Raw genomic sequence first — 22,909 nt, 5'->3', positions numbered from 1 at the left:
AATAAGAGTGACCACCCAGGATGTTTTATGTTCAGTAATTTTATTGTCAGCTGTACAGGCACACATACATTAGGCACGCCTTTTCGGTGGCCAAATGGATGAAACTATAACTATAAAAGAAATCTCACTTCGACGTAAACTAAGCAAACTATTCATGAATAAACCACTTCATCACACAAGCCCTTTTTGCCAAAGTTCTGGCTACCATGAGACACTTGCAACAAGAACAGAAGCGGAGCTTTTATTCCACAAGAAGCAGGGCCTAGCCAGTGCTTGGCCTGGCTGCAACCTTCGGCTTCACTTATTATTTGGCTGGTATCCAAAAGGAGGTAGGAGAGACAGAGAGGGAAAGAGAGAGAAAGAATGAAGAGAGAGTAAGAGAACCTATGAGACAACAGGAACGACTAGCTAAATGCAACACTAAGCATTTCTTTGACGGAAAGCAGCTTCTCACAGGGTTTGCCTTTACATTCACCTTGCGCCTTCTCGTACGCTTCGATCTTGAGCCACTCGTCGAAAGTGACGGGTCGTATACCTGAAAGATCGAAAGAGAGTTCGAAATTATCCGTGGGCTGTGTTTCCAAAAACAAGGGATGCCAATTTAGTTGCGTCCAGATGGATGAAAGACAATGCCACCCCCCCCCACGAAAAATGAAACTCATCATTCATTTTCTCAAGCAACAAAGAAATACTACAAGTACAAGCAGTGATATGCCCATTTCTCTCCCACAAGAGATACGCACCTGGTCACGTGCAAAGAAACTAATTTCCCCAACATATTGTCATAGGCATGGCATGAACATTATCGCTAAAGTTGTCACTCTAACTCAGGAAAGACAGTGTAGTGCCGGTTTTGTGGTTTCTTTTCCCCCCCAGTACAAACAGGAGAATTTCGTTTTGGATCCATGCAGAGCGACCAAGTTTGGGTGAACTGCGAAGAAGTGCCAGATTCGTGGTCGGCACACATAAATATCAGGCCAATTATTTTTATAGTTCTGTAGAGGAGCACTACAGCTGAACCTGGTACATTTTCTATATCCACAACCTGTGAACCTCTCTCGAACGCTGCTTTGCAAAGCACCGGACACTGCACAAAAACGCTACGAAGAGATTGAAATTTGTCCAACCAATGCACATCACCTCAAATGCGCGCAGCCCGCCTTTGAATTTTACCTTCAAGATGAGACCAATTCAAGTCCCTATGCTAAAAGGGGAGAGGGAGACCTGTAAGGCAAAATGGCAGGTCATGCAAGGACAAGAGCTCCTATGCTATGCAACGGACACTCAAGTTGAATGTAACAGAGACCTGGCTCCGAAAGTTCGCGCTCCTCAAATTATTGACAACGGTCGACAATGAATAGCGTAAAGCCACATTTGCGGAAAATTATGGTTGAAGAGTGGTTTAATCAGCTGGATCTCACATCCATTCACTTGGTGCCAGCCAGCATCGACAAAGTTATCTCCGTGTTTATGGAGAAGCCCTGACGTATGAAAATCGTGGTGTGAAGGAAATATTTGAACCAGGGACAAAACAACATTTTTTAAAACAATGGAACTGTATTAAGTACATACAGCGTGTTATTACAGTCACACTTTTAAAAGCATGTAGGTTGGAGACAGCTTTGCATAGTAAAATCACCATGCCATCTTCTGATAGAATAATGTTATGCCCCCAAAATCTGCAACCGTATATGTTGTCGTAATTCTGAATAAAATACTATATGTATGGTTGAGCTTGAACCCTCATCTATTGCTGCCATTGCATACTGTTTCATCATGTGCACAACTGTTGGACACTCCGCGTCTGTCCGGTGCATTAAAAATGAAGCCATAAACAAAGATGGACCATAGCATGTTAAACATGTAGTCCATGTTTAATGCTCCTTCTCAAATTTTCTCGCCTGTATAGTATAATCACTGAGATACCATTTATGTCATAATACAGTGGATTTGCATTACTTTGACTCCGGTTAACTCAATTTTACAGTTATTCCGATCCTAACCGCAGGTCCCGGCCAGCGCCCATGCATTTCTATGGGCCCACTTTCATTATTTCGATCCTAAAACTGGCATTCGCTAGATAATTCAAACTTGACAAGTCAAGTAAAACTCTTGCTTGGGCTAGTTGGTTCGTGCTTAAATGAGTAAATAGCAAGGCGCAATAGACCAGGACAGAAGTGACATGCGCCGGTCCTGTCGTTTGTGTTCTTCTTCTGTCCTGGTCTATTGGGCCGTGCTATTTATTCTTTGACAAGTCAGCATGCATGCATCTAATCCTTAAGCTGATCCCAATAGCGACTCCGTTACTGGCAGCGCCTGTCTGGGCAGAGCTTAGAGGACAGGGAATGCGCTGAACGCCTGTCACCTCTCGCCGAAAATTCCTATTTTCGTCCTGCCCTAGAAAGATTTTTCAAGCAATAATGGTAGCTCACAATGTCCGACTACGGCATTTACCCGAACCTAACGCATGTCATTTTTTTCCCCAAGAAAATTTGATTGAAAATCGCATTCGAAAAGTTTGTATGCTTTAACGCATAACACAGCTGCGGATTGCGGCGAAGCTGAGTTTAGGTAACTGGCTACCACTGTGCAACTGAAATTAGCCTTCCCCATTTTTCTTGCTAAAAGTCAGGTGAATGTTAGATTCATACTTTGTTTAGAAGCTTTGCTGTCATTCCTATGTTAGTTTTCTGCTTTGGAGACATAGAAAGCAGTGCGCGTTTGATTCAGGGGCATGTTAAAATTGGGCAGTTACTGCCAAATGAATCGGCAGTGTGCTTTAACTTTTTTTTTTCAGCATCTTGCTTAATCTGACCCACCGGATAGTTCGATCAGTTTCGTTGGTTCCATCAGGGTTGAATAAAGGGAGGTTGAATGCATAAAAAAGCACATGAAACATACACAAAGTAAGTGTGAAGCATTTAGCATTCCACTATAAGGCATACTGAACATTATGCTACTCTGAACACAACATAGCTTGAATTATTTGGGCATTAAATGCATGCGAATGCATTTGAATTTCAATCAGAGCGTTCCTGTTTTGTGTGTGGAGTGTTCTAGTCCACTCTTATATTTAACACACACACACACAGACAGTGGAATCTCAATAAATGGAAATCACTTAAACGGAACACCATCCTCATGGTTGGTTGGTTTTGTATCCATGCTACTGTATTCAGCTTTCTCTCAGTAAATGGAACTCCTGGTAAATGGAACCACTTTCCCTGGTCCCTTGAGGTTCTGATTAAAGAGAGTCCACTGTGTCCGTTTAAAGATCGTCTATGCCCATTACAACAGAGCGTAGAACAGACTTTCGGATATAATGGACCATATTTGAGCCTTAGCTTGTTCCACCTATTTTATTAATGCAATGAAGTTCGCTTTTAATGGAGTGCACTACAATGGACTATCGGCTACAGCGGACAAAATTAGTGGCAATTTTTGTCAAAATCAGGCGTATAAAACAGACTTTTGCCGTGTCAACATGGGCTGGCAACTGACTTGTGAGTGCCAGCCGACGATCGCGACTCAATATCTTGCGCGGAGGGAGGAAAGTGGGGTGGAAGTGCGCTGTCTTTCGCGTGCGAGGCAAGGGGGAGGGGTGAGGGTCTACTTCGGTGGCTGCTGTTAAGAAGTCGCGGCCGTGCGGGCGCTGTATCTTGAAAGCGATCTGCAATGTGGACAAAGTGCACCTAGTGCCGGCAGCTTCGTATGTGCTGTGCTTTCAACGTTTAGTTCGCGTTGAAGCGAGAGAGCACAAAGGTCAATTCGCTTGCTGCTGTCGCTGCGCTTATCTCGCTTAATTTGCGATCGCAATCAATGCTTCGCCTTTTAGGCGAAACTGCGACTTTTTGTTTATTTACTTTGGACGTTTGTCACTCACTCTTTGCAATAAAGTTGTCAGACATCGTGACGAAAGTTCCGGAAGTGAGGTGTTCGGATCTTACGAACTTCGGTTGAAACGGACATTTCTTGTAGAATTATCAGGGTACGTTGTAATGAGAGTCGATTGTGTGTGCGTGTGTGTACACATATATGTATACATATATTGAAAAAGTGCAGGTGTATATGTCCTACCAATACTAGATCCGAAGAACTACATCCTTCACACACACACATTATATATATATATATATATATATGGGAAAACAGTTTGTTCAAAACACAGTTCAAAAAAATTCCAGGCTTCGTGCCTGGAAGTGGATCCCTTAAAGATCTCGTCTCAAATGGTTACCTTTAGTACCATTAACCCATGCGCCTTAACTGTAGCACTATGCATGGACCAGTTTGGAAGCCCAACACTTGCCTTTCGACTCGAGCAGTTTCAAGATAGATGCCGAGCCCTCCCTGTCGTCTGCCGGCAGAAGACCCGACTCTGCATCTTTTACTATTGCCTGGCCCGTTTCAAAGCTGCTGTTCATCGTCGCCACCAAAACGCCTACCGGACCCGTCTTGAGCCAGCCACTACAGTAGACACCTAGACAGGCAAATAAGCTCACATGTACACATACTTACAAGTACAAGTCCGACAGCTTTCGAGTACTGTCAGCCCCAATGATAATGGGATGCAGGATCTCCGAGATAATTTAATATTTCTAAAGCATAAGCATGCAGCGTCAAGTTTGGATTTGCAGCCTTGAGCAGCATGTGCTAGCAACACTGCGTTGTACTGCTTTACTGGCTGCACACCAAAACTACCACATTTACTCGAATCTAACACACACTTTTTTCCCAATGAAACGGGTCCAAAAATTGCGTGCGCATTAGAATCAAGTAAGACCCTAAATCTGCGTTACCGTATCGCCATCGGCATTTCAAACTGGCCGCCTCGTACACGCTTCGAGCCTAGCTGCCGTAGCTTCCTCCATGTGGTGTAGTATGTGTGCTTAGGTTAGTACACCTATGGTGTACTGGAATAGTGCAGTGCGTCGTCCGGCGGCGAAAACATGATTCTTATTGTGATGACGGCCGGGAGTGCTGGAGCATGCCAGTCTACTTCAGTGCCGCCTGTCGCTGCAGCCTAGTCATTGCTGGTGAGAGGAAAAATAATGGTGCAACACAGGGCCTCCGGGATTAGCAGTTACGGTAGTCACGGAGGTTGTGCATGTACGTGCGGAACTCGTAGATTGCTTGCTTGCTGTGGTTTTTCCTGCCATGTTTGCACATTCTTTATGTGCACGGCAAGCGCTGGGTTTGTGAAAGTTTTTTTTTGTGTGTGTGCATTGAGGTTCCCGCATGACGATGAGAACAACTCCAGGCTGCTTCAAATCGGGAACATTGGGAAGATTGGCTCAATATGCCCTTCTTGACCTTCCGCGTCCTTTTGCAGAGCAAAATATCGAGGCGATAGAGGCTGAATTCATCACAGAGCAAATTTGTCTTCTTCAGTGAAGCCTGGTGACTGCCCTTCTAGCTGATGCAACATGAAAGGAATCCCATGCAACCCACCAGGCAGGTGTTCCTTCCAGGCTTCCAGACTTCCAGGTGTGTTTCGAAATACTACAAACATGTGTGCTTACTGAATGGAACGAGCAAATGAGCGTTTGTTTGTCTGCTGCAACCAAAACGCTGAGCAGACGATCTGGAACACTGAATGATCTGTGGTTGGAAATGTGCAAGCTTAGATGGCGTTATTGATGCATCCTAACAGTTTGTCTTATTTATTTTTTTGTCAATTATAATAATCTAAATGGTGTTTAGAGGGTGTTTTTATAAAAGCAGAAAGTTTTGCACAAAATGTTTATATTTCACGTGCTAGGTACGCTGGTCGATCACAGCGCCCGCCTGGTGGTGTCATCGCGGAAGCGTCCCCAGTTCTCCCATTGTTTTGCTGTACGGACGACACGCTGCCCAATTCCAGTACACCGTAGTACACCGTCCGTCTTCCCTTTTTCCGCGTTTGCTCTGTCAGCATGGAAGTGCAGACTGTGAAGACAACGCAATGCTGCAATTAAAAGGAAAGTGATCATGGAGACGGACAGAAATCGGGCTTCATCACGGGCGTTTGGAGTTCCCGAAACTTGCGTGCGGGACTGGTGGAAACGGAAGAGGCGTTCTCTCTGGTAGCTGCTGCGTATGGCGCAGCATCCCCCATCTTGAAATCGATCTGTGACGGAGACAGAGTCTACGCATCTAGGCCACACAAAGGTCAATTTGCTCGCTCCTACTACAGCACTTCCTCACTCCAGCATTTTGATAAAATAGTTTCTGTGGTCACTGGGTGAGACGTGTTCATGTTTGCTGATGCGCACGTGACGCCACGCTTGTTAATTTAGTTAGTTAGTCAATGTTTCAAAGTTTATATGGCTGATAAAACTACTATCCTTATTTTTCATATAGCTGTCTATTAATTTGCCATCACAGTCGATGCTTCGCCTTTGGGCGAAACTGCGACTTTTTTTATTTATTGCAACGTTGGTGTATTGGGAGTAAATATTTGTTTCTCTAAATGAGAAACATGTACATGTATTTCTGTATCAAAGAATGAGGTGTGCAATACTGCAAAAGACTTTTCTTTTTTAGGTCACGGCAAATGGGTGCGCGTTACAATCGAGGGTGCGTTAGAATCGAGTAAATACGCTACACAGAAAAACTGATATTTTGGTAAATCTGCATGCCGTACATTTTTAACGCCCATCTAAAATATGTGTGCACATTCCAACAAGTCTAATGCTTTTGAGTGCAATTCAATTAAGCGAAAGCGTTCACGTTTGAATTTCACGAAACCAGAAAGAGAAATCTGTGGATTATAAAGCTGCTGGATTACTGAATGAATGGCGAAAACAATAAGCAAATGCTTACTTAGCAAAGAATTCATTCACATTTTTAGTTTGTATTTTGCTCTAAATCTAAATGAACGGCAAGCTTTTACTCATCTGGTGTGCATTACGCAGTGCATGGAAATTATAAGGCAATCTGTACTAAACCTCTATCGAGCAGTGGGAGCCTTTCAACATCCTTCACATTATGGTGTTGGCATGGAACACACATATCCGTCCAAAGCTGACTTCCCACTAATTAATAAATAAAATAATTTCGTTATTGGCATGTTGGATTATGTAATTTCCCGCCACAAGAAAGCGAAGCATTAGTGCCTGCATCGCACCTGAACCGATTTGCAGTTTCAGGTGGCTTCTAGACGGTCCACCACATCGTGATTCTCACAATGAATGAAACTGAAACAGCTTCTTGTTGCATCCTCATTTTTGCACGAGTCCTATATACATACAATGTGAAATAAGAGAAAGAATAAATAGCCTAATCAATTAAAATGTCTTCTCTGTTGTTTTCTTTTGTATGTTCACTGTTATGCTTCGCTCGTTCACCAATCACCACCATGCATGCTGCCTCAAGCTCCTACCAATCAAGCAGTGAAAAGTCAGAACCTTCCTAATAAAGAGCTTTTTATGCTATAGTAAGATTTATGCAAAAACTGGATATGATGTCCAAATGATCCAATCTGCTGAATTAAAGAGCAGTGAATGGACAAGATTTTAGTGCATCTACTGTAATATTGCTTCGGCATGGTGTCACCAAAGACGAACCTTCAATATAAAGATCCAATCCATGAGAGATTAATGCAGTCCCATTTATTTCGTAAAGGTTAGGTTTCTTTTTTTTTTTTTCCTTATCCAATGTGAGATAAGTGATAGGGAATCAAGTACCTGGCAATGACTCGACTCGACCTTGAGAATTTGGCACGAAACCTCGCTTGCTGTCGTACGGGACGGTGGAATCAACAACTTCACTCGTGTAGCCAATGCTTTTCAGCACCTAGAAATTACATGGAAGACAAAGAAATAGAGAAACAAAGGACTAAGCACTGCGACCAAAGAGAAAATTATAATACAGTTGAACCCACTTATAATGATTCCAGATATAGCAATAAAGGCCACACTTCACTGTATTTGTGATTTTCCGACCCTGCCTGTTTTAAAACAACGTCCAGATATAGCGAGCGTTTGCAACAGTGCCGTACTGCTACAACGAACACTTCAAACCCAGTCGCGGTATAACGAGGGTGCATGCAAAGTTCCAAAGCACCGAAACACGACTGAAGTGGGTGGCCCGAGACAGCGTGAACGTCGTGAACAGATGTTTACTCAGAGTTCTGGTTTTGAGGAGGTGCTACCAAAAGTTGGAGGGGTGGGGGGGTGCACACACACACACACATATATATATATACCAGGTTTTCTACAAAGACGTTACGCAATATTTAAAGATAGCCCTTTTGAAATAAAAAAAAAACATTTCCTTCGGAGACACGCAGTTGTCGATGGTGGTGACCACAGGGTGACGGGTAATACAGGGTAACTGGTCACTAACTAACAAAAACTCGTTCATTTAACTTTTAAGCTTTTATTTTCAGCGGGCTCATTGTAACCGGAAAATCGAAGCAAGCTCTCCCTAAAGGCCATGCCAACTCTTGAATCTGGAAAAATTCAATTACTCGTGGAACCGTGGCACGACAAATTTCGGCAGTGAGAGCGTGCGAAACCGAAACTGGGAGGCTGCAGCGAGCGCAAAGCCGCACCCCTCGAGGCGACGTTCCGCTGCAAACGCGTCTTTGATTAGCAGGAATCTCAATTAGCCAACACATTGCATTCCCCATGTTTTAGTTCTAGCCAATGATTGCTTTCCACAAATTATCACCAATACATCATGTTATTGCTCTTGCACAACATACACTTGGCAGAGAAGTGGGGATGGAGCTGGAGACACGAAGGCCCTGCTGCTCTACTTACGTCGGCTGTGACTTTGACTTTTGCTGCCTCTTTCCACAAAAAAGAAAGAAAAAAAAAGGAGAAAAATATTTTTAACCTATTCTATTTGCGTTTATCTTGTATCTCAACCATATTCAGTTGAAGCGGCAAGTAATGTGCATAGCAACACAGACAAGTTAGGTTAAAGCTCTTGCTCTCTCTAAATGGGGCAGTACAACGCTTCTCGAAGACAGCAGGAAAACATCTACGATCTGCAGACATTGCTGCCGTGATGATGCGAGCCTAACATCATTCCACTGCGCACAGCAGGGAGCCCTCAATTTCACATAAAGGATCGCTCACTCCTGCGAATTTCGAGGCCTCCTTCTATTATTTATATGTTATTCACATATACTGCAGCTCTAAAGGGCTACTGCAGGAGTGGGCACGCGGTACAAAAGAAGACGGTGCCATAAAAAAAAATTGCACCTAATAATTCATGCTTAACAGACCAGAGTCACGAATACTGTAACAGAGGCCAAACAGAAGCATGCGACGGTGTAATACCCAGTTCTGCAAGAAATTTTTCTGAAGGAAGAAAACGAACACAGGCAGACAACGAATCCCAGCACTCTATTGTACACAGAAAGCAGCTGCATTCGAACATATCGGCGCGTGTATGAAAGGGTGTGTCAGATTGAGTTTACGGTAACTATGTTCAGAAAAACGTTTGGTAAACATCAGAAAGTCACACGATAGGCGACAATATCTGTTAGTGATGCGGTGGAGAAACCTTAAAGCTGCCTTTGACGTCCCAGACTCACGCAACTGCCCATACCTATGAATTCTCTTGCAAACAGGGAAGCGAGAGCTGTTAATCGACTGGCTACCAAAGTCGACAAACCGCCAGGCGCAACAAGGAGGGCCACATTGCAAATGCCAGTGATTCGCCAGGTGGGAGGTATATGTCATTTAAAAACTGGCAATATATGCTCTGCCTGTTAAAAAATGCTGTCAATAAATGGCACTACATGTCCACTACGGCGGAGGTTCGATTTCTAAAATATTTTGTTTATATTTGTAGAATGTTTGCATGTGCTTTCAACTTGTGAAAAGATGTCGACAAGGGGTAGTCAGCGCACACTGTTGGATGAAGAAATTTTTGACATTCTCTTCGATAGTGAAGTAAGTGAGGACGCAGATGATGAGTGACTTCCTTGGAGAGCCTTCTGAAGACGAAAGCTGCCTCGACGGCAGTGTGGTGCTGCTCTCCAAATGCCTGAATGTTTCTAGGTTTTTCATACAAAAACAAACCTTTGGCTTTCGCTTCTAGTTCACAACTGAAAAGTGTCGCTTGAGTTACTTATTTGTTTGCATTTCCTGAGCATTTATTACCGTTAAGCATTATATAACGAACGCACCCACGGAAGTTAGTGTAATTCCCACATGCGGCAAAAATAATCCATACGGAGGGCCCCGCAGCATGCGTAACACTTGGTAGCCAATGGGTTAATGCGTCAGTCCCTTCCTGTCACCACTCCTCTTTTGCTCTGTGGCATTCTTCTCACGTGCCGATCTCGAAGGGTTGCCGGAAGTGCGCCGAGAAAGGAGGAAAAAGTAAAGGAGGAGGAAGAGGCAGGGCAGTGCTATCAGTGCTGTCCAAGATGGGGAAGAAACATTCAGTTGAGGGGGAAATGGGGGAAAGTAAACATTGCACTCTTCAAACGTCCATTCTTACTAGGTCCTCTTCAAAAATTTCTGCAGGAATACATTCATTGAAAGGCATCACAGTCACTCCAGTTTGATCTCAGTTCTGAAGAACAGGGACTACAGCGCCCCTCTTTAAAAGCTGCCAAGAAGGACAGCACACTGAAAACAAGGGAAGCACGCAGAAAGTGAAGTTTTACAGTAATGAAAATGAGCAGGGCCTATGCAAGGAACAGCCAACCTAAGGCACGACCTTTTAACGCTGTATTCACAAATGGGGGTTGAATTGAAGCTCTTTGACTCCGCACAGCATACAACATCCATCGCTCCTCAATTGAAGCAGTCACATTGAAGATTCCAGCTACGAGGAATTGCTTGATAAAACTTTTCTCCTCCTGAGCCTCCCTCCAAAGCTGATTCTTAGCTCTGAAAGTTTAGCTCAGGAATAGCTGAGGAGCCTTACTGATGAACGGCGAGTGCTTTACTAATACGGCAGCACTGACCTCCTCTTTCTGGAGTTTTTATAGGGTCTTTCTGGAGTTGAGGTGGATTATCAAGAGAAGAAACATCTTAGAAGTACATGCGTTAGACAAGAACGACACTGAAGCAAGTGATGCTTACCATCTGGCAAGGAATTGTCTCTGTTTCGCTCGTTGCAATGGCCTTGCTTCCTGATTCAGTTTTCTGCAAGCATCAACAGGAAAGTCGTCAGCCGCAGGCTTTAGAATTTTCCTGCGTGCAGGAAAAGCAGCAGCCTTCCTGTAGTCTAGTAAATATTTTTTTTTTACTATACCAGGTCATGCTAGATATTGAAGTGTATAGCATCAAATTGAAGAGGAAGAAATTCTCTTTTACACAGTACTAGCCCCAAACCACATGTCTGTTAAGAAGAACTTCAAAAGGAAGGTAAACAAACATTTTCTACGAGAATCGAGAAAGTTATAGAATAACCCCCCATCATCGTTGCTTCGCATGGAAAAAAAAAAAAAAATCCCGAGTATCCATTTTCAATGCAGGGAACCTGGGCAATATTCCAGGAAATATCAACTTTCTGTGTAAGGAATTTCTCAGCATATAAAAGAAAATGTTAATCCTAGTGACAAGCCCTAGCGCAATGCAGAGGTTGACTTCGGGACGTCTGTTCCTGCGATACCCTAACTCGTTGCGCAGACATTGGAAAATGATCCCGACTGAAGGAGGATAACACCCTGCAGATGAGAACTGAAACTTTTAGAACACACAGGATATCTTAATACTGGCGCACGGCGAAGAAAGTGAAACACCATTCTGAAATCTCATTAACCAAACTTGTGCGCAGATGCATCAGAATCGGTAGCAATGCAATGTTTCCATGGATGAGCAGCGTGCAACAGCAATGCCATCATGGAAACTACAAGCGCTCATCACACCAACCATGTCCCTTCTCAGAGGCACTTTAAAGAGCCACGCACGACGGTAAACGAAAACAGAGAAGCGAAACCAACTAGTTCTTAAAGAACGCAATAGATGGTACTAGCTGTCCGAGAGCACTCGTAAAGCGGCAAAATACGATTTTGCAACCATATATAGTGGGCTATCAATGGCAATCAATGGGAATAGTAGCAGGTGCAAACAGGAAAGTGTGAAAAAAGTAAAATAAAAAATAAATGTAGAGGACATGAAACTGGATGAAAAAGGATTTGCGATAGCTTGTTCATGTCTGTATTGCACATGGCGTCCTCGACGTACATGCTGCAGCTCCATCTATTTCCCCTTCAGTCACACATTACTCGAAAGGCGCAGGTGCTAAGCACGCACACAGCGAATGATGGCTGTTGCCACTGAGAAAAATGCCCACTGCCATGCCCTTTTCTGCCCCTTCTTGTGTGAATAGACACATGACGCAAATGAGGCTGCAGACAAGACAAAACAGTGAGCGCAGCCACTATGTATAACTTTCTGTTTCAAGTAAAATTTAATTCGATTAAAGATCTCGGAGGTACATATGAAACACAAGGGGCTTCAGACAAGAGGCACAACAGACTGAAGCAAACACTAAGTATGTGTTGCTACCATAAGTAAAGCAGGCTTGAAGTGCTACCATGCAAGTGGTTTGCGTGGCTCTTTCAATTCAGCTGACTATGATTAAAAGAGTTTTACTTTTTTAGCTTTGAGCAGCTATGACACTCAACAGGTCGCTGACCTCAAGTCGGTTGACAGCCAGCTCAACGCCCGAGACACGCCCTGTGCTTGAGTCTGCCAAAAAGCGCAGCGGACTTCGCAGAAATCGCAGCTCCCAGGAGCGGGGCTGGTTGCTCGGTTTTCTCTCTGACGTCTGCACCATCAGATCAAGCAGACGCTTGCGGGGTCGTGGTAGGTCTGCACACAAGCATGGGGCGACGCATGTGAAACGTTCACCATGTCTGCACAATTTTCAAGTGGTGGCAGCACTGTTTTCGCATCAGCTCCGCTGCTTGTATCACAGTCACTGCTTGTTTCATTTCATAGTTCCACAGAGAATACTTAGCAGGGAGGTGCGTCTTATCAACTGGTTGGCATTGAAAGCAAGAATTTCCCACACAGGGTTCCCTGACATGTTGCCAGAACATGAAAGTTACTGCCACATGCTCTCCTCCGTTTTACCATTTCTGCACACCTGCGATGATACAGCTTGCCAGCATGACCCTTTGAATTGAAAGAGCACGGTGTGTGCTTTCCAATTCATTTCTTGTGTGGCCATTCCACTGAGTGCAAGCACTTAATTAGGCACAGTTCATGTGCCTTGTTCGCTGCATGTGGAACAATGACGTTTCTAAGCCCTAATTTAAAAGTTCAATTGTTTTATTCGTGTTACCCTTAGGGCAAGAGGCATTAGAGTTGCAGATGTTTTCGCAAGACCTAATAAAGCAGAAAATCATCACCCACGCTTTGAAGGGACAATAAAAAAAAATTGAGCTGTATTAGTAAACTACCCTTCCTACAATACCAAGGCTGCTCTCACTGAGAGAAGAGGCTTGGTAAGCAAGAAGAGATGCAAGAATTAAAGGTGGGTGCTGATCCCACTATGAAGTTCCTGCACCATGCCATGGATTTTGATGCCGTCTGCACGGGCCTTGTTAATGCTTTATTGGAAAAGACACACTACACTGTACTTTAAGATCGCCAAAGACTGAAATTCGCAAATTTCAAGAACTTTTACTGAGCTACAATAGCTCAAATGTATAATAAAACAATTTTAAATCTGTGCCGTAGTACTGAAGCACTGGCATTGGGTGGGGCCTTGGTGCGAAATTTAGAAACTGGAACTGACATTCATTTTCTTTCCTAATGATCAACTTTTTACCATTAAATTAACGAAAACAGAGTTCTCAATGATTACTTCGTTAGCCCTAAACTGACTTAACGTTTCCATTTCAGTCCCTTCAATTGGCTGAACATACATGTCTACGTGTTCAGTCTAAAAATGGTATGAAGTTGCCTTGCACATGCCGATGGCTCGTCCATTGCGAAATCTCGCACATGTCAATTTAGCCTAACAGTCAAATCGAGGTATTGAGTCAAATCAAAAGGAGTAATATCACAGATATTTGTGAGGCAGTGTTTTCCTTGCTAATTTGACGAATAAGATCGCATGTCAGTGTGCAGGGAGCGCAAAGCTGTTGAATGGTGACGTTTTTGAACCCCAATACCTGCAGACGTTTCTGCAAAACACAGGTATGAAATGAATGCAGGTATGGCCTGAAGGTATACTATAGTATGAATTAATTAAACTTATACCAGTGTGTGTTTCTTACACTATCAATTAAATATTTACGATTACTAAGGTTATCATAAGTCTTATTCATTATTCTTATTAGTTCAAGCTTTGTTTTTCGTGTATGTACAAAATAATCTTCACTGGCTTTTAGCAGCATGTTCTGACACATTTTTACTGCTTTACTGAACTGTTTCAACCTTGAGGCCATTATATAAAGAAACACAGTGTATTCCACTTAAGGGTAACTCTGTCGAGACAAATTATTTGATAAGCTGAACAATATGAAGACCTTTGTTTAGGTTGTGCTGATTCAGTGAACTTTTGATAAAACAAACGGATCTTGAAGGTACTTCCATGTTCACCTGAAAAAGAGTTTACTGTAAATAAATAATGTCCCAGATATTCACAAATAGGCCCCCTCACCTTGAGGGTGCCTTTGAGGTAATCAAAAAGAAATGGAATGAAAAGTTCTTCCGTTTCAGCCCACGTCAATGCAAATTACAGTGACTGAGCAAGCAACAGCACCCGTACCGGCCAACCTCTCTCGGACCTCGTTGAAGTCCTCTGGCCGGAAGATGCTGTCCACACCTGGGATCTTGGTCATCTCTCGCAGTTCCTTGATGGTGAAAGCTACCTCAAAGGGCCCTCTCCGCCCGACCACAATCACGTTCCGCACACGGCTCTTTCTTAGTGCTTCCAAGGCTGGTTCGACTATGTCCGTCTCCTGTACGTGGAAAAAACAGTGTGACAACAAAATTCACCTTTCTTGACTGCTCAGTGTGGGTCAACACTGGGACACCTGATGAGTGAATTGGTTGGAGCAAAAGAAAGCTGACACAAGGCAGACCCTTTCATTCCATTCTAATCATGTGTCGTGATGACTAGCTGGCTGTGCAAACAATGAAGGCATGGGGGCATGCGAGGTGTGTGATAAAAGGGGAGAACATACAGAACTTGACCAAAAATGAAACTAGTGTATTACAGCAGAATATAAGTTCGGGACAGTTGATGCTTGCTGAGACTCATGTAACTTTCTTTTTTCACATAGCTTTTAGCGTTGTTCTGCATCCTAGAATAAAAAAAACAAACAAGTATGAAAGGCTACGGGTGGCCTTTACAAGGCCTTCTGCCTTTCGCATTAGAATGACCAACAGAGCTACGTGCAATGGCTGTTACGGCGAAGAGACCACCGAGCATGTTTCGTGTGAACGCGCTGGCTCGAGTTGATCACAGACCTTAGTCAGAACACACCATTTTGGCATGCCGACCTCAGAAGCGATCACACCAGTGGGTGACAAAGGCACAGTCACAGCTCTTAAGGACAACAACAAACCTGCGCAAGCAGCATTACATCAGCCAGCAACGGTGCATTCACAAATGACCACAGTGGTTGTTTCTTCAGTCTGCATAGAGCAATGCGCACCTGAAGCGACTCTGGGGGTGATAGCAGAATGCGAGCGACATCGAGGGCGACGTTGCCGTGGCCGATGACGACAGCCGTCTCACCGGAAAGGTCCGGACAGACACCAACGTCGGCAGGGTGGCCGTTGTACCAGCCGACAAACTTGCGGGCGCTGAACACGTTCGGAAGGTCCTGCACATCGTAATTGCGGAGAGCGGGCCACGTGCATTGTGAAAGTCGAAAGTCATGGCGCTTGAAAGTTGCACTGAGTCAGAGCAGAGCTCGTGGAGACACCCAACTTTCACATTCCCCAACTTTCTAGTTGCATGCATGACATGCATGTAACTCTCCCAAGGTCAGTAACGACCAAACGAAGCCATAGGGAAAATTAGTTGCGCAGTTTGATTGAAATGTAGAAATGATAAAGAAATAGGAAACGAAAGTAGAAGACATGATGCTTGTTGGTACCAAACCCACAATCTTTTCACGGTGCGTTCAACGCTCTACCAATTGAGCTAAGACAGCAACAGTCTTTCTTTGGGTATGTCTGTGCGCTGCAGCTAACCTAGCCCTGACAGTGTTGGCAATACCATTTGTGACCATGGCAGAGACACATCTTGTCAAAGTTAGTTTCTCTAGAATAAAACTTGTCTCCTAGGAGGAGCCTGTTCGTTGCGCCTACGGCAGCTACGACAGCTGGTACGTTCTGAAACCACCTAATGGTGCGAAAGCACAGGGGACTCAATTCCTCCTTTTTTGTCTTTGGAATTTTGGCAGGCGTGAAATTATCGCACGAATTCCAGACAGCTGCTTCGGGGGATTATGCTATGGATGGTTTCCCGTTATGGTTTAGAGCACAACCCTGGCATGGGTAACAAGGGAGTCAGAAGAATCACAAAGCACACCCTACCTCGCCAGGAACACCGAGGCACCTTTCTTGATCAGCGCCGTATGTCTGAAAAAAATAAAATTAAATTGAAGTCTGGGGCTTTACAGGCCAAAACCACAATCTGACTATGAGGCATGCCGCAGTGGGGGACTCCGCATTAATTTTGGCCACCTGGGGTGCTTCAATGTGCACCCCAATCTAAGGACACAAGCATTTTTGCATTTTGAAACCACTGAGATTTGGCTGCCATGGCCGGGATCAAACCAGCGGCACCGCAGCGCAACACCACAGGTACGGGACTACCAGGATGGGGGGGGGGGAATATTTGCTGTCTTGGTCAGGTGAACTGCCAGTGAAGAACAATTTCACTGGCTGCCTCAGCTAACACAGAGCCAGTAAATAAGTGAGCTATGCCTCAACCAACCCCATGGTGTTAGCAACCTCCAACACAAGCCTCCAGTCATTTTTGTGGTCTTATATATAGAGAAATTAGTATTGATTAATTAGCAAAACAAGCATTTTGTTCGATAACATTGTGGCCACAATATCGATACAAGGTTTGTAGGGCCCATCTTAATTTTTTTTTTATTTAGGACACAATAGCGAATCTGTTTTTTTTTTTCCTTTTTTATAGTTTAACGCAAGGTCCTGAAACCTTTAAAGGGACACTAAAGCGAAGCCATAAATCCGTTTAGACTAATAAAGCATTGTTTGAGAACCCTGCAGGCAGTCATTTCAAAATAGTAGTTTTATTGCTAGATGAGAAAATGAAGGTCGAAGTATCAGTACTTGAATTTTGCGCCAAAACCCCGACGCTGGTATGTCAGTGCGACGTCAGGGATTCTAAAGTATGTTTTCGCATTTGGACCGCATTGGCTGAGTAAATGTTCCCAAAACTTGCCATGTTTAATATTTGGTTCATTTAGAACACAATGTAGTCTATCTGTACCGCTATATAATTAAGTAGGCCCTAGAATATGCCGTCAAAATCCATGACGTCACAGCAACTATGCGGGAACTTCAAGAAGGCGTCGCCACCCGTCTTTCCTTCTTGTGCTTTTTCTGGCTTACCAAGTGCCTTATTGTGGCAAGAGTGGTGTTTTTGGTGTTGTAGAAAGGTAATTTACTGATGCAGAAGAAATCATTTTTCTCTTTAGTGTCCCCTTAAAGAATGCTGCAGCCCTCTGCTTGCACACCACAGAGGCTACCTTAAATGTGGGAAAAAGGATTACACAGAAGTCAGCATTGCAAACTCAGAATCATCTTTAAATGCGCTCTGCAATCCTTGTATTGACATTGTGGCAACAAGGGATACCTACTCTGGACGTTGTAAAATTCTGCCACATCCTTGAATTCTCTAACAGTGGCATTTTGAGCCAATCAGACGCCGCAGCAGCCCTCTCGGCCAATCAGAGCTGACAAGATGATGAATTTGACCATATGGCAGAATTTTACAATGTCCAGAAAATTACCGTAGGTTAATAATTTAGAAGTTGTTAATTCATTGCTATTTACTAACACAGTAAGAACACAACACCTCTTTATGAGGTAGCTAACAACATACAGGTGGTTTCAGCCCCCCAAGATGGGGCTTCACATCATTTTGAAAAAGAAAAAAAAAGAAAAAAAAAAACGATTTTGTGTTAGCTGAGACAACCAGTAGATGACAGGAAAGCTCTTTGATCTTATCATACAACCTAAAATGATGCTACGAGCTCTTCATTTGTGTGCTTTTATGTTCAAAAGCTGCTGAGTGGCTGACGAAGGATACCATAGTGGAGAATTCTGAACTAATTCTGACAACCTGCCCTCCCTGAATGTACAGCCAGCTGCAAAAGTTTGCAGGACACGCGATTTGCGAAAAGAAAAAAGCTGAATTCCCCGCAAGGCCCGGGCTCATAGGCTCAAAGCCAAAGTTTCAGTGCCGCATTTTTTTTTTGCGATCAACACAGTGACACGCAAGTAAGATGGCTTAACAGGGCAGAAGTTTACATTCGGCACAAAACCTGTGCCTCATCAACTTTCTGTGCCTGACTCTGCAATGAAATGCGGTATATGAGTGTTTCGGTATTCACCCCTCAAGGGATGTAGCCGCAGAAGTCCAGGAATCAAACCTGCGACCTTGTGCTCAGCAGCAGAATTGCGTAGCCACCGAACTGGGGCAGCGAGTTGCGGCCAGCTTTTGCGTGGGGCCCAGGAGCTACAGCATCAAGCAGGGATTCCTAAACTCTGGGGCCTGAGGAAAGCACGAAAAGTTTTGCAAGGAGCCACGGAATTTTCGCCTCCTTGCTCCACAAGCGTATAATGCAGGGAATAAGAACAGTACAGATACATATGCACACAAAAAAAAAAAAAAAACAGTCATGGTCAAACAAGAAATGCCCCTGAAGCCATTGTTTTAACAAACATACTTGTCTTCACTACAGTAATGGGCAAAGACGAGGCCCGTTTGTCAAAACAATGGCTCCGAGCTGAGGATCACCTCGTTCGGCACTTGCTGATCACGTCAAGTCTGCATCTTCCCTTGTACCTCAGCATTGTGCACGAAAAAAAAAAAAAAAAGCACACACACACAGATACACAAATACACACACACACATGACTGACCAGCACAACGGCGTGGTAGGCCTTCCTCAAGTCTGCCACCGTGACGTCCGTGCCGAGCCGGACGTTGCCGTACACGTTGCACCGGGGGTTCTTGGCAATGTTTGTGAAGGTGTGGACCACATTCTGCAAGTGCGAGTCGGCACGGGACGGTTACCAACGGTACCGACAGCCCACACGTACAAGCACAATCATCACTCGCGGCAAAGCTCTGGCAAGAGCTATCCAGCAGGAATCGGAAGTTTATTTAGTTTGGAATTGTAGAACTTCGACATGATATACAGAAGAAGGTCCCGTAGTCATTCACTGTGCGAGACCTCTAGACAGAAATATACAAACATGGTTCAAATGAAATGGCAGTAACAAAAAATGACGCATTGGGTGAAAGAAAATCACAAATAATATATAAAAAAAATTAATAGAAAACATTTGGGTGACTACTGGCAGGAAATTATCAAGAGTAAAAGTGTGCTCTATCTGGGATAGTAACGTTGGTTTAGCTTGAACAGCACATAAAATGAGGAACACAACAAGAAAAACACGTAACAGGTCCTCACCTCCAATTCTTCCAGGCATCTCCTTCTGTCCTGTTCCTCATGTTATGTGAGGTTATTTGATGAGCCCGAATAACCAAAGTGCTTTCCAGTGTTTATGCTTGGCAAGTGTCATCCTTTCTATGCGTGAGAAGCCTGCGGTAGTTTCTACAACTGAAAGCTGCATTCTGCAAATATTCGACTTCGTGTATGGAGATCTTTACACCAACTCCTACACAACTGGATTCTGCTTATGGCGCACTTTCGACTATGTTTCATCCATTTCATACTGACTCACTTGACAGCTTAGTTTTGCTTAGGATTTTTCAATACCTTAACCCTTATGTTGCCTGTGTTCTAACATTTTCTTTTTTGCTCAAGAAAAACATTTGGATTGCACATAAAAATATTTGATGTGAGGTCAGAACCCCATACCATAATTAGGTTCACTCCATTTCTTGACTTACCTTCACCTCAGGATGGTCTGGGGCAACACCAAAGCGGACCAAACCAAACGGCACTGGCAAACCCTCGTAGATGTCGACAAGGGCATTTGGATGCTGTTTTGGGAAGATAGTTAGGTCCTGTCAACACACCATAGAGTGCCTTTTGAACTGCAGTTGAATAAATTTTATGCAAACAGACTGACTATACCACTGGTCAAAGGTGCATTAGAGATTAACATTGGGTTGAGCTGGATTAGCAAATTACACTTCCAGACCCGCAAAAACGTCAGTTTCAACGTGAGCAGAACGTTGGCAAAGCAAGAAGGATGGAAAGCATGAAGGAAGGAGGTGCCGCCACCCTGAACTTCCTAGAGTAACTATGTACCTATAGTTACTGTAGGGAGCCAGCCAGATACAGATGTTTCTATGCCAGCTTGCCATGACGTGGGTTTTGACAGCATCCACTTGGGTATACTTAATTATTTGTTAGTAAAGACGGGCTGCATTGCATTCTAAATGGACCAAGGTCTCATACCAGCAAGTTTCTATAACGTTTCCTGCACCAAAGTGGCCCAAATAAAAAATAAGCACTTAAAAATCTGCAACGTCCTACTTACATACTGGTGTTGGGATTGCATCACAAATTTCAATAAGTAGAGGAAAGTTAGGCCTTCATTTCCTTCACTAGCAATCAACCATATTCTGTCAAAGGAATCAGGATAGGAATTTGAAAGAATACATTATCAGTCTGAATGACTTTGTGTTGTTTTTAAGATGAGAACAGGCATGGCAAGCCAGAAAGGACTCAAAAAAACAAAAAGACAGGTGGTGATGACGCCCTGAGGCACCTGCACCAGCACACCCTGACATCATGAATTTTGGCAGCACATCTCCAGCATAGTTTACTGGTTATATATGCAAAGAAGCATAGCATTACATTTGAAATGAACCAAAGACTCAACATACCAAGCTTTGACAACATTTCTCGAGCTGAAATGGTCACAATATGAGAAAATGCTTGGAAATCGGTGAAACCAGGCCGACATACCAATGCTCAGGTTTCAGCTCAAGATTCAAGAAAAGAGAGGCTAGGCCATCACTTTTCTGGATATCATCAACCAATCCTTCTTTCGGTAAATGATTTCAAATAGGGTTTTTAAACAATACCTCACCAGTATAAATTGGTTTAGTGTAAGCTCTTTTTGCATCGCTTCGAGGAACACTAGCCTAGGTGAACGTAGTGGATAGTGCGATGTAGGACGCACCTACTTTGAGAACCTGCTGTGCCGTGTAGAAGCCCGCCGGACCGGCGCCCACGATTGACACCTTGAGGGGTGAGTTGGAGTGCTTCCACCGTCGCACGTAGCACCAGGAACGCGAGCTTCTGAGCAGGTGGCACCTCACAGCACCGACGTTGAAGACAACCATGGTGTCGTGGCTGCGTCGTCGTACGGCTGCGGCCTGGCAGAACAAGAACAAGGGCAGAAGTGGCCTTATGCTGGCGAGCATAAAAAATAAACAAGGAAGAGGATAACATGGGTGAAGTGATCCTGCCGTGAATATAGCGAGCAGTACAAACATAACCCGAGGTCAAGTGATAAAAAGCAGAGGTCCTCGTTCGAGATTACGATGCGACAACAGTTGCCAGTGTACCGTCGACCGTTTCAGAGCCGACGGACAGATGAGTGGTCTCCGCGAAACAGCTGTGGGTGGATCGTGTGTAACGGCGTCTGTCTTTGACACAATGACAGGCATGAGCTGTTCGTGTTTTGTCGACAGTGACAGACCTGACCTGCAGCAACAAACGTGAGGTTATTCTAACTTAGTCACTAATTTGAATAACCTTGTTGGGCTCACTTACAGAAGTCTTTTCATTCAAGAATGGAGAAATGGCACTGCAGTAAAGATAGTCAATTTAGAGATCGTGCTGTTCTAAAGCGGGTGTCACACGGCGCACTTCTGATCCCGATCGAGGCCGATACGGATCGAATTTTTCGGTCGCGATTGGCTTCCTAGCTCATCTGCGGAAGGGAGCCAATCGAGGTCGGTAAGTTCGATTCAGATCGGGCTAGATTGTGATCGAAAGTGGCCGTATGACACCGGTACAATTTCCTTTGGCGAAACGATTAGTTATTCAGCTATGAAGACTGTAATAAAAATGAGCGTTAATGTTCAGCATTGACGAATTTATACACAATTTAAGAGGATATGAACATTGCCTCAGGGAGGTAAAATACATGCAGACAAGTATCACGGCAGCTTTTGATCAATGAGCCAACACACGCAATCAGCGTAATTGGCCAATCTTAACGCTGTGGTGATGGACATGCAAGAGAGAGAGTGTGTGAGCAATGGTGTGAGAGAGAAGGCATGCTGTTTTAAGCAATCGTGTCAGAACCTCGCCATTTCGCATCAGCATTGGGAATGCCTGCGAATAAGGTTTTCAAAGCGCGGTTACCTGTTAAGCCAGCGTCCTTGCGTTGACGCGGTACATACGTGAAGGCCTTCTGGGATGATTCACTCGGCTGTTAGCAGCTGACATCGCGCATTAAGCACAGTGCAGCCTGCGATCGCTGTGGGCGAACCTAAAGTGTAGTTCGCACGGCCTGTTCGTCAGCGAATCGGGTAGTAAATGCAGCCACCCTCGCAAAACTTTGGTTCTGATTCCTAGCAAGCAATTTAAGACGTCGTCGCAAATACAACGGCACGTAACACAAACACCCGCTGAGTATGTTTATAAACTGTTTACCGACCGCCGGTTACCACTACGACCCAGAGCTGCGTGATCGAGGAACCATGCACACTTCACAGCCGGCACTATTAATGTATCAATCCGCCATCCTTCAATGAGCGTTTCTCAAATAAACGTTGTTTATGCAAGCTTGTAAAA

The 22,909-nt window shown here is 44.1% G+C and overlaps 1 protein-coding gene across 3 annotated transcripts; it reads right to left on the bottom strand.

The window, feature by feature from the left end:
- Nucleotides 1-23: 23 nt before the first annotated feature.
- Nucleotides 24-22,837, bottom strand: dare (NADPH:adrenodoxin oxidoreductase, mitochondrial). Of its 3 annotated transcripts, XM_072289866.1 has the most exons (13): nucleotides 22,478-22,837; nucleotides 21,289-21,480; nucleotides 20,041-20,133; nucleotides 19,044-19,166; nucleotides 16,458-16,502; nucleotides 15,569-15,739; nucleotides 14,677-14,869; nucleotides 12,592-12,767; nucleotides 11,031-11,093; nucleotides 7,665-7,773; nucleotides 4,307-4,477; nucleotides 455-535; nucleotides 24-312 (listed from the first exon to the last, which is right to left on the bottom strand). In XM_072289866.1, exons 2-13 carry the CDS (start codon nucleotides 21,445-21,447, stop codon nucleotides 305-307), a joined length of 1,392 nt encoding a protein of 463 aa, XP_072145967.1. In that variant the 5' UTR covers nucleotides 21,448-21,480; nucleotides 22,478-22,837; the 3' UTR covers nucleotides 24-304. The 3 variants fall into 3 exon arrangements, with proteins under 3 accessions (XP_072145967.1, XP_050032712.2, XP_054925615.2); XM_050176755.3 differs by having other exon boundaries at nucleotides 24-535; nucleotides 22,478-22,836; XM_055069640.2 differs by lacking the exon at nucleotides 22,478-22,837 and adding an exon at nucleotides 21,881-21,971 and having other exon boundaries at nucleotides 24-535.
- Nucleotides 22,838-22,909: the final 72 nt, after the last annotated feature.

This window comes from Dermacentor andersoni, chromosome 8 (genome assembly GCF_023375885.2).
Source record: "Dermacentor andersoni chromosome 8, qqDerAnde1_hic_scaffold, whole genome shotgun sequence".
Classification (NCBI taxonomy): Eukaryota; Metazoa; Arthropoda; class Arachnida; order Ixodida; family Ixodidae; genus Dermacentor; species Dermacentor andersoni.
This window is presented reverse-complemented; position numbering and strand designations above follow the sequence as displayed.

Excerpts from the sequence above, each read along its gene's own strand:
- dare (XM_050176755.3), bottom strand. The coding sequence starts at position 21,447 with ATGGTTGTCTTCAACGTCGGTGCTGTGAGGTGCCACCTGCTCAGAAGC. Across the intron at positions 16,503-19,043 it reads CCTACCACGCCGTTGTGCTG|ACATACGGCGCTGATCAAGA; the intron begins GTCAGTCATGTG and ends TATTTTTTTCAG. Across the intron at positions 15,740-16,457 it reads GCCTCGGTGTTCCTGGCGAG|GACCTTCCGAACGTGTTCAG; the intron begins GTAGGGTGTGCT and ends TACGATGTGCAG.